The 11958-nt window shown below is 31.5% G+C and overlaps 1 protein-coding gene across 5 annotated transcripts in view; it reads left to right on the plus strand.

Moving 5' to 3' along the window:
• LOC126817542 (oncostatin-M-specific receptor subunit beta) overlaps positions 1-11389 on the plus strand; it is a 59481-nt gene extending 48092 nt beyond the window's left edge. For 4 of the 5 annotated variants that reach the window (XM_050544599.2, XM_050544600.2, XM_050544597.2 and 1 more), the window contains 14 exons: positions 124-141; positions 1240-1409; positions 2301-2455; positions 3045-3192; positions 3517-3605; positions 4287-4515; positions 5050-5201; positions 5722-5899; positions 6029-6190; positions 6528-6683; positions 7259-7346; positions 7550-7637; positions 8683-8778; positions 9181-11389. In XM_050544599.2, the coding sequence (XP_050400556.2) occupies positions 124-141; positions 1240-1409; positions 2301-2455; positions 3045-3192; positions 3517-3605; positions 4287-4515; positions 5050-5201; positions 5722-5899; positions 6029-6190; positions 6528-6683; positions 7259-7346; positions 7550-7637; positions 8683-8778; positions 9181-9909 (2458 nt within the window). In that variant the 3' untranslated portion in view covers positions 9910-11389. The remainder of the gene's footprint in view (positions 1-123; positions 142-1239; positions 1410-2300; positions 2456-3044; positions 3193-3516; positions 3606-4286; positions 4516-5049; positions 5202-5721; positions 5900-6028; positions 6191-6527; positions 6684-7258; positions 7347-7549; positions 7638-8682; positions 8779-9180) is intronic. The other variant, XM_050544601.2, reaches the window with a different exon arrangement.
• The last annotated feature ends 569 nt before the right edge of the window (positions 11390-11958 follow it).

The raw sequence follows: 11958 nt of genomic DNA on the forward strand, positions 1-11958 counted from the left end.
TCATTTCATTATGGTGTTTGAAGTCATAATAGTGTTTCCATGGTTGTGTTCTATTCTGACATTCTTTGGAGTGTTTTACTCTTTATTCAGATATAAATTGGGGTAATTTTTAAATTCTTTCAGACGTTTTATTAAAATCACGTGAGTACAACTGAACATTTAATTGCTTTGTTCATTTCAATCAATGACACTAATGACAAAGCGCAACCCACTGATTGAGCGTAACCAATCAAGATATCTTAATAAGAATTTGTATATATAAGTCTATTTTTAACGACTTTGACCTAGTTTTTAGTTTGCAACTATTATTCCAGAGCACAAGGAAGAACTGCCCACAATATCTTTATGAAATTTTGGACACACACTAATATATTATTCAATGGTGAATTTTAGATATTAAAAAAAAAATCTCACGAAAATTGTCATAAACCTTTAAATAACTCTTTACAAAATTGTATACACACGTTAATAAATTATGATAGATACAATTGTATGCTTTTGAACTAATATACCACGCTTAATTGAATAAACAAATTTTGACTTAGTTGTTTGTAGATGATCATTTTTTATTTTGGTTAACATATTTAGGAAACTTTGTGCACACATCAGCATACTCTAGTGGCTGTGCATTCATATAGAATTTTGAGTGCATTCATTAACCTCTTACTGTAGAATTGCTTATCTAATCAGATGATTTTTTCTTTTTTTTTTATATGCCCACTATGAATTTGGACATGTTTGGTCCATCCATAATTTCCTGTAAATACTCGACAAGCCAGTATTTGATCTATACTCTAAAGTTATCATCTAATTTATTATGTTAATGAGATGAAGTAGCTGATAATTCCATTTAGAGTTATTCTACTTCATCATTATTTAAAATCTTATTGCCCCTAGTGACCAAAGCTATAATTATTTTGGTTTGAAATGTATGCACAGTTTTTATGTTCATGAGATGAAGAAGCTGATTGATTTCTGATAACTTGTTGAACTGGTAAAGTTATCATCTGGTTATAGTTTCAGGTTTTGTATGATAAGAAATAGAAGCCATTCAGATTTTGTGGGTTGTTACTCTTGATCATTTCAGATAGTGCTTTTTAAATAGCCCCCAATTTCTGCAAAAAATTTGCAAAAATGGGTTAATTGGCTAGCTACCTCTGACGGCCTCCCAGTATTAATTATGTTCTGGCAGCTGTGCTGAATTATTGATAATCAATCTAAAATTTCCTGATATTTCAGGGGTGCACAAAATGATTGTCTACATTTAACAAGAACTTCTTGTTCCTGGAAACCATCTACAGATATGTTACATCCAGATATGATGTATTATATGATGGTGGTTGTCACAAATATAAAAGCTAATAAGAAGGTCAAGTCAGATATTTTCAAAATTGATTCAAGCAAAATTGGTAAGTTATGATGAAAACTTATTTTATTTGTAGATATTTGTTTCTAATTACATCTTTACCATTTCACTATCCATAACTTGTTATATATGTGTCATGTATGAGACAGGGTATAATTCCTTGAACACCTGATGCCACTTGCCACAGAATGTAGCTGTGAGAGAGATATCCGTTGGCAGCGATGTATTGATTGTGCTAATTCCTGAACCATTTGACTTCACAGATTATGCTGTTTTGTGTTTTATTGACAGTATTGCAGATCTGTATATTAGATAACATGACTGGCCGTATCATTGGGTGTGATCATGCAGAAAGTTCTAAGTTAAATCCTCTAGTGAACCTGAGAATTTGTGTTTATTAAGCCAATTTAACACTTTGTTTAAAGTTTTTGTGCATCGAATGCACAATCTTTATCTTACAGCTGAGATAGAACTTAAAAATCTAATATATGAACTGTCTGTGCATTTGAGATATATATCTTTAACTTGTTAATTTCATTTGATTTTATGTGATCATCAGATAACAGTCTGTCTTTTTTGAAAATTTTATGTCCGTAGAATATATAAAGCCGGTATTGAGATAAAACCAATTTGGTGTTCTACTGTCCACACAGTAAACTAAAATTAAAATTAGTAACAAAGCCCAAATCTTCTTAATCTTTTGAAACAGACATTGAATAGTAAAACTAAATAAATTTAAGGTCAACCCAATTCAGTCCTTTTAATCTAAATCAAAGTAGTTCAGCTCCTTTAACTTTTGTGCTTTCACAAATTTCTTCCCAGTTGCAAATACTCTGTACATTTGTTGCAGAAACCTTAAGAAGCCATTCATTTATTTAAATCAAAATTACACCATTTTAGATTAATAATATTTTATTGTATGTTTATCTTTCAGTTCAACCAGCACCAGTAGAAAATTTGATTGTTAGTAGAAATGGAACAAACAGTACATGCCTTACAGCTAGTTGGACACATCGATTAAAACATAGAAAACGTGAATACAAAGTAGAAATAGAAATACAGTCAGAATTAATTGAAGAAGAACAAAAGGTATTGTGTCTGTTTCTAGCAAAAATAAATATACATTATTCAAGAGCTAAATTTGCCTATTGCAGGTCTTTCTTTAGGCTAAATCTTGAATATACCAGTACCGTGGTTATGATAATAAACAATCAATGCACACGTCTATAGTCAAAACTACAAACAGTGATAACTTGGGTCAGAATAAAGTAATTTGAATGAAATTTTCAGTATATTCATATTGCATTATCTATTTTTGAACTATTATAGCAAGAATGGACAGCTCTTTATCTAAATCTTACATAAGGTGCAATTTTAGGCCAACCTTTGTATTGGAAAGCTTTTATATAAACAGATAAGATATAAGTTTAAACAAACATAGCTTTGATTGTTTCAAAACATCAGAGCTCCCATTTAAGCCAATTTTACCAGACTGTGAGCATCAACATTAAAAAATGTCTGACTAAAAAAAATCTACTTGCTCTTTAAATCATAGTAAAAATGTCCAGTTGGCATAATTTTGATCCATGAATTTCTTGGGGTCAGAGGGTGGGATCATTAAAACTGGAACATTTGATTGTTTTATTTATGAGGATTCTGCTTTGTTAATTTTTTTAAGATGATTCTCTTTGATGATTTTAAAGACAACTACACTATTTGTGGTCTTCTACCTCATACATTATATAAAATATCAGTTGCTAATAAACCAACAGTTAGAGGCTTTTGGAGTGACAATGTAGAAATGGCAGTGAAAACGGCAGAAGACAGTAAGTTTATTTTTCAAGTTTTTAACTGGTACATGTTTGTTCATAATAAAAGATTTCAATATGTTTGTATTTGTATCGCTGCTGCAAACGTAATACTGCAATGCAAGGACTGGTAATTTTATTACTTTGAAACAGACATCTTTAACAATATGACTGATTTGTTGAGTTTATATGTACGATTACTTCACAGATGGATATTGAAATGATTTGTTGGTTGCATCCAGTTAATTTCTTAGTTTACAGCTAGGATACATGGCTCATGTACATGGATAAAAATATGGATATTTTTATTACGAGTATTTAATTCTGATGTTAATTTTACAGTACCCTGGGGAGCACCAATTCTTTGTCCGGGATGTTTTACCGAAAAGTCCTGTGAAGATATAAATTGTGGTGTTCAAGTTTATTGGAAGGTAAATATATTTGGTACGACATTGTCCTTAAATGCTATTAGGATGAAATAGTTGAGCTCTCATTTCACCTAAATTCCCTATTTTGACATCTCAAAATGTGTTTTCAACTCTTCGAATAATGATATTTTAACTGTTTGAACCAAGTTGCTAACAACACCTGCCATACCACCATAACCAGAGTTCCTTCGGGTAAATTTCATTTTGGGTACTTTATGAGTTGTCATCTCCAAACTGGCAGAAGACAAATCAGCAATGTTCTTAGGATAGTCAATGATAATTCTATGGCTGATATAGGATTTGTTAAGGCATGCATCATTTATGAATTTTATCGCAAAAGTTTAAAAACAAAAATTATTTCAAAATGTGTTATTCTAGAGTTGAGGAGCAAATGACTAAACAAAAAGTGCTGTATTTGGTTGTATAGCTTGCCTATTGCATTTTTTAAAACAATCTCATTTATATCTTAACAAATGCTTTTACAGAAATAAACAAACTTTTAGTTTTTAATCAATATTCCATAACAGTTTAGAAAATTTAAAATTAAAATAGAAATTTTGCCTATCCTGTTCACCTAGATTATGAAACATTTTCAGCATGCATGTTAGTATTGAACTATACGTAACAAATGCTAATTATAATATACCTGGGATTCTTGTAATAAGTCTCTCTTTAATTTTTCAGCCTGTTGAAAAGAAACTTCAGAATGGAATAATAACTGGTTATAAAATAGAAGTATTAAATCAAGAAACTGGCATTACCAGCACCTCTCTTGTACCTGGCAGTTTAACTTCATATCATTTGCAACTACCACATGGTAAAACAGTGGAATATCTTTTTACCATAACCGCCAAAACCAATAGGGGATTCTCCAGAGATGCTTCGTCTATTATTATTCCATCAGAAGTAAAAGGTATTTTAGTATTTCACTTACATGGTGTGAATAATGATTCATTTTCGTTTAAATTAAATTCTTAAAAAAATAGTTACATGACAAGGAGTAGCGTTAGCTGTTCAACCTTGTGGCTTTTCTCTGGCTTCTCCGGTTTCCTCCCACTGCTAAAGACCCCTACGTGCAAGTGAATTATTGAAAAAAAAATTTAACCACATATTAGTCCCAAAATGACCCAGTTTGTGTTGAGTGGAGGTTAAACTCCATTCTCTCTCTTTCTCTCTTAAAATAACAGTTAAACTTAAAAAGAGATTCTGAGGTAAAGTAATTAAGGAATTTATAACAGCACATTGTTTGGATTAAGTTCTCCAATAATGCATTATTACATAACATCAAGAAAGGACTTTTAGCTAGGAACTGCATCAAAATCACCAAATTTCAAACTTTTAGAGCATTGTACGCAATTCACCTTGTGTAAAAGAACAATATTAACCACTTCAAACATTACAGTTACTGTACAGTTTTTTGATAGAATATTGTTTTGATTTGTTTTAGCACCTAGTAAAATTGAAGATCTGGTGGTGGAAGTTGTAAATACAACCAATATTAACCAATATCAGATTCGCTGGTCTGATGAGGTTAATATGCATGTTCTTCATTATACTTTATACTACTGTAAAAAATCAGATATAACTTTGGATTGTAGGGTAAGTACATAAAAATGAAATGAACCGATTTCAGAACCGAATGTCAGAATAGAAGAGCAGCTTTTTTTTTTTTTTTTTACCTTTGTAGGTAAATCATATTATCATATTGTTTGGTAAAACAAAATCAAAGAAAACAATCAATGGCTAGCAAAATAATAAAGCAAGAACTCTGCCTAAAAGAAAAGTCCAACTTCAGTCCGAAATCTAGGTTTCCGAAGATGTTGCCAGTGGAGTATTAAGTCTGTCAGAAATAGGTTTCTTTTTTTCTTTTTTCACCCACTGCGCATGCTTAGAAGCCATTCCTATAAAAAAGACAAACCAATCAAATTTGTTCAGTATCATGATATAAGTAGTATTTCCATATAGACACTGATGATATGTTAGTCTGCACTGATATGTTAGCCTATGATGACTGACATAATGTACTAAATTATGTTTCTCTTGCCAAATCTAACAAATAATACCACCAAATGCTGATAGAAGATTTTTACAATAATGTATTTCAAATTGATCATTGCAGGAGAGCATATCATGGCAACGATTGGACGCTAATAAAATGGAACATATATTGGAATTAAAATTTGATGATTCAGCTCATACCTGGCATCAAATTGGCATCTCTAAGGAAACTAAGAAAGATGATATACGCAGAAGTAGTGGCATTCAATGGAATAAATGTGTTTACATGAAGGATACAAGTAAGTATTCCATTTCCTTGGCACCAGTCATTTCCAGTTATTTACCGAAATAGTAAAGTTAAAATATTTTTTGTTCTTAAATGGGGGAAGGAATAAAAATGTTTATCTTACAATTATACTTTATTTTAGAACCTGTATCAGCACCTAAAAATGTGAGATTTACAGACCTACAACCAGATAGAGCCCTATTAGTGGAATGGGATAAACTGGGTTGTCTGGATAATGCAGCCTACATCACAGGTTATCTTATTCATATTTGTCAAGTTGCAAATAGAAATGGAGGATGTACTGGTAGGATATTATTTTCTGTATTTTTCACTTGATTCATTGCATAATAAATTTGACTTGTGTCTAGACCTCACTATATATATAATTCACAATAAAGAGGTTTTCATATAAGGCAGTGGTTGCAATGGCATTAAAGTGAGTATCCTGTAGCCTACATAATAGGCCTACTCATCTGTGGATTTAGTCATAATACACACCTGTACAAAATGAAGGCCATCAATAGATTTTACCCACGCTAGATTCAGCTTAAGCTATATTGTAGTTTTCAAGGGATTTTAAACTCTTCGATTGGCGATCATTGGCTTTGGTAATTTTGCAAAATATTAAAATCTGCTTTCAGGTGATGAACGCAATCTGACCATATCAAATAAATTAGCAAAGTATCAGATTGAAGATTTAATTCCATATGCTTTATATGAAGTTACCATGCAGGCTGTATCAAGTGCTGGTCTGGGTCCAAAGAGCCCTTCAATCAGTATTCATGTATCAGACAACAGTAAGTATTCATATTTTGATAATTTGTTTATAGAATTAAAAAACAATTTAATATAGATATAAAACATCCGTCCTCTTGGAATTCTTCTCGGTCTGCTACCCTTAGTTAGGTTATAATTATCTTTTTACTGTATGATTGTGTTGAGACTTGACAACATGCCAAAGTAATCTTTGAGAGGCATTTAGTAACTGGATAGAGCAATGAATTATAACACATACTTATGGAAAAACAGCTACTTATTTATTTGGGCGATATTTCGAAGAGTATTCTCTCAATGTTATCAAGCAAATAAATAAGTAGCTGTTTTTCCATAAGTATGTGTTATAGTTTATAACATGCCAAAAGTTTACAAATAATTGCCCATTGAACTTAATGGTCATGACTTCAATATTGATAGCCTGACTATCTCCAAGACTATGTGTTGCGCTCAGCTAAACATCAGTGTATAATATTGAAAGACCAAAGACCGATTTGAATTACATACCATGATGTGATGATGGTCAGCAAATCATGTACAGAGTATGAGGACTTTGGGTTAAAAATGAATACTAATATATTGAAATTTTTCTCTTTAGGGTTAAATAATGGTGAAATAGCGGGTATTGCCATTGGATCATTGTTTGTAATAGCTCTAATTATATTTGCAGTCCTCAGATGTATTAGGTATGTTGACAGTAATAATTTTCATCATATATGAATTAAATTTAGGCAAATAAAAGTCCAAAAACATATTGTCTTCTTAGATAACAGCATTTAAATGATTTGTAAGATATTGACTTACCATTTATTTGCATTTCAGGTCTTTTAAAAAATAATCTTTTCAAACTGTAGTGCTCATCTATATCAAAATGATTTATATCTTTCAGATGTGCAAAGAAGGAAAAAAGAAATTGTAATAAATTGACAAAAATAGCTATTCCAGAATTAACTACAGCAGACATTCCAATAAAACAGGTATGTACACTAAAAAAAATGATATCATGGTAATCAAGTCGTAAAAATTTTAAATAATTGTAATTGTTAGGTTCGAGCATTGTGGACTAAAAACCTGACTGTTTCGAATTGTGACATGCCAAAAAGAACATTTAATATTTTCAGGTCCCTGATAGTCTTTTGGAATGCATCTTCATATGACTGTGGTTAAAGTTACCATACAAAACTTTGTCGTCACTTCAAGGGCATACATATCGATTTTGTTTGGGCAGGTGGGGGGGGGGGGGAGTGTATAGCAAAAAGATTATAATTTATTTATCATGCCTTTATCTTTACACACCATGAAGAAATGAAGAAGTCTAGAATTAACATCAGTGGTTATTACCCTTGATCATTTTATTTTAAATATTGTCTTTTCTCTGGCAGTTGAAGTTAGTTTACCATTGATTACAATTTAATGCACCATGTTTATGTGAGATTTTCAACAATTTCCGATAACTGGAACTGCTAATTTTATCATCATTACCTGTACATTTTTTGTATAATAAATCTTAGCATCTTAAAGAACTAGAAGCCAATCAAATTTAAATTATTTCTGATAATTACCTAATGGGTTGTTACTCTTGACTAGTTTTTAGTGTCTTAAATGCTTCCATTACTTACTAAACAATAAATATGCAACAACCCTTGTAGACGGCTCAGATGACTTAGCTGCAGTGGGCGTATGTTTCATTACCTGGCAACCCATCTTTACTCCAGTTAATGTGACAAGGTTAATCTTTTTATTTAGATGTAGTTTGATTTAAATACACTGCGGTTATTGTATTGAAGACTTTTATTGGTCAGCAAACAGGATAACCAGCCAGTCAGTATTTAAAACAAAATTACTAGCTCATGAAAGGAAGGGTTCAATTGAAGGAATTCAAATTAACCATGTATATAGAAGATGATTGTACAATCCAGAAAAGTGTGTCTATTCATTCATATGATGTGGAAAAATTCAGTCCTAAATATAGATTGGCAAAGAGGATTGTAAATATAGAAAATTCACTTGTTTGTTTTACAGAATTGTACGAGCCATGTTCAAAGTCGACCATTACCTGCTCCGCCATTAAGTTCCTCTCAAGGTAGAACAGATTCCGGTTACGAAGGAGAAGATGGGGTAAATAGAATGTATTTTCACAATATTTCAGCTATTGTGTAACTGATGGGAAATAAACTGTTGTACAATTCATTCTAAAGGGCAATCAAATTCAAAGTCACTAAGTAAGAGGATATTAGTTTATCCCATGAAAGGTGATATTGAGTAAACAAAAAAATTACAGGAGACAAGGTGTCCGTCCATTATAATTATGCAGTAATGTTCCAACCAAATTTCACAACTGTAACAACTACCCTCTGTTTTATCATGTGACCATTCTACTCTGTTATCAGTATTACATATGTCACCCCTGGTATCATTTAACTTTTTGTTATACACATTTCCACTAGTGAAATCATCACTCGTCAAATCTATTAATCATATAAATTTTATCTTAAATGCATATCCATTTCTGTTTTTCAGCAATACGAACCTGTGGGATCACCACAAAACTCTCGTAAGAGTATTACATCGAAAACTATACTTATCAACCATATGGAATATCAAGATGAATCTGACAATCTGAATCAACTTTCCCCCACTGAAACTTCACCTTACGCTGTTACTGATGTGATGTGTAGTCCACATTCATTAAATATATGTGGGGACAATTTAAATCAATCAAATGTGGATAATTCTGAGCCGTGTATAGACAGTTATACCAAATTTGATATGGATAGCGAAGAAAACAGCGGAGTAATTCATCCTCAGAATATCAGTGTAAATAATATTAATCCACAAACTTATCATGTAGTGGGCTTTGTGGGTCGAAATGTGCCGAATTGTCTGCCACTAGATATATCAGAATTTTCTAAATATAAATTGCACGGACCGAAAACTGAGTCAAACTTAATGACTAATCCTGAAATAACTGTGACTCCTCAAATAATACCTCCCACTCAAAACAGTGACTCTAGTGAAGAGAGTAGTGATTATGTCCCTCTAAGTGATTTACAAAATAGTCCCACCAGGGCAAATCAACCTGTGGTGTGTGAATTGGTTTCACCGTCTGGTGATATACACAATACACAAACACTATTAATACGCAGAAGAGATCCAATGAGACCTCTTAGTGACTACATGCATAATTTGCCAAAACAATATTTTGTTGAGCCAAATAAAGACGAACCCGGACCCACAACGGAATTATAGAGGAACTACATGCTGACTTTATTGTGATATGCCGAAAGACAATGTGATGTGTATGAATTAGGTCTGATAAAGTCAATTATTTTCTTCTGTCTTGTGCAATGATATTCCAATTGATCAGGGAGACTATAAGTTCATTGACAAAGATGTAACAGTCCCTTAACTCCTCATCACATGCAGATGGATAATTATTCAAGATCTTTGCTCAATTAACGGTATGTGAAATATCAAGAACAATTTCATTACAAGCCATGAAATTCATTAAATGGAGTGCATTCAAACAACAATTGTCCAGTGTTAAAAATCGGCCATTTATATCAAAACTGGTATATGCATCAAATTTCACATTTCTCTTGAAGAGAGAGTATATCAGTTTTTAGAATCATAATTCTAGTATACATTCTGTTTTCCATTTGACTTTATTTAGAAGAAATGTTCAAATAAAATGAATTAGTGAGATATGAAAATAGCTTTACTCTTATACATCTACGAACATACATGTAGCAGCTGATTTGTCTGCAAATTATAAAGTGCTATAATTATAATATTCTTCTATGAAGAAGGGTTTTTCAATTTACTGCGATAATGAAATGATTATGTTCCAAGAAGCTGGATTTATTTATTTTTAATGTTTGTTAATATATTGTTTAAGCATTCCATTTCACATTTGATATGAAATACAGATAGACCCAAAACATATTTTGTTACAATTTTCAATAATTTAATTATTTAATATATTAAAGAATGTTATTCACGTTTATTTTAATATTTATTTATTACCATTAGTTATTTTTTTTCAAAATTTTTTGATTAGAATCAAACATCAGAATTTAAATAATATGTAGATTATTTTTAGGTTTTAAGATGATATATTAATTATTTATAGATCATTTTTTCAAACATAATTAAATGTGTAAAATGATTTGTTGCTAAGTATGTTATGTAAATTATGGGTTGTAATTTGTATATAATTGAATTTTGTCTGTATATATATAGCCGACATCTGCTAAACATTGCATTATTTGTATATTATCAAATGGTTGTGAACCTATGTATATTAGCAGGTTGTGAGTTGGTTCCTTGCCATTTATTTGTGTCATTTTGAAATTGCTTTACATTAAACATTTCTGTTGATGCATTTCATTATAAAATCCTTGAGTGGCATTTAGCGATTGAACACATTAAAAACACAACACAGTTTATATGGAAATACAATCACTGGTTTATAAGTATAGCACGACGTTTCGACAAGTATTCTCTTATCGTTATCAAGCACAAATGATAACGATAAGAGAATACTTGTCGAAACGTCGTGCTATACTTATAAACCAGTGATTGTATTTCCATATAAACTGTGTTGTGTTTTTCATTTCATTATACATTGTATTTATTTCATTGGTAAGAAAAACAATTATTGCTTTTTGAGCTTAATTAGCAATTTGTTGCATTATTTCTATGAATAAAAAAATCCAGTAAAAACTAATGTGGCTTTATTTGTTTTAACTTCACGGTGATCAGAAGGGTGAGGGGTCATTTTAGGATTAACATATGGTATATTGGTATTTTAATGCTTTGTTTGCACGTATGGGATATAAGCAAGTAGGAAAACATGAAAAACCCAGAAAAAACCCCACAAGGTCAGGTGGACATCCCTCCTCCTTAGCAAATGCAAAGGTGGAATCAAAATGATTTAAAGCATGTGTGTTCATCTAACTGCTCCTTACCCCAGGCCTCTATACTTGTATATAATTCGTAATCTCCTGCGTGTTTTAATAACAATAAAAATTGAGTATTATTGTGCTTTAAATCAAATAAATATGCTGGTATTTAAGAAAAGAAGAATTTGGATTCCATTAGACCATGCAGATACTGCCCTGATAGGTTAATAAGATTTTACCTGTGATGAACAGTAGACAAAGCAAACTGTACCAAACTTTGTCATTTTTCCTAGAAACCTCGGACATGCATCCTTTATGACATGCTGACAGAAAGGTTATTTTGTTTTGCCTGTAGTGGAGGGTCAGACTCCGGTACACTTTCTCAAATGATAGG

Source organism: Patella vulgata, chromosome 4 (assembly GCF_932274485.2).
Source record: "Patella vulgata chromosome 4, xgPatVulg1.2, whole genome shotgun sequence".
NCBI lineage: Eukaryota > Metazoa > Mollusca > Gastropoda > Patellidae > Patella > Patella vulgata.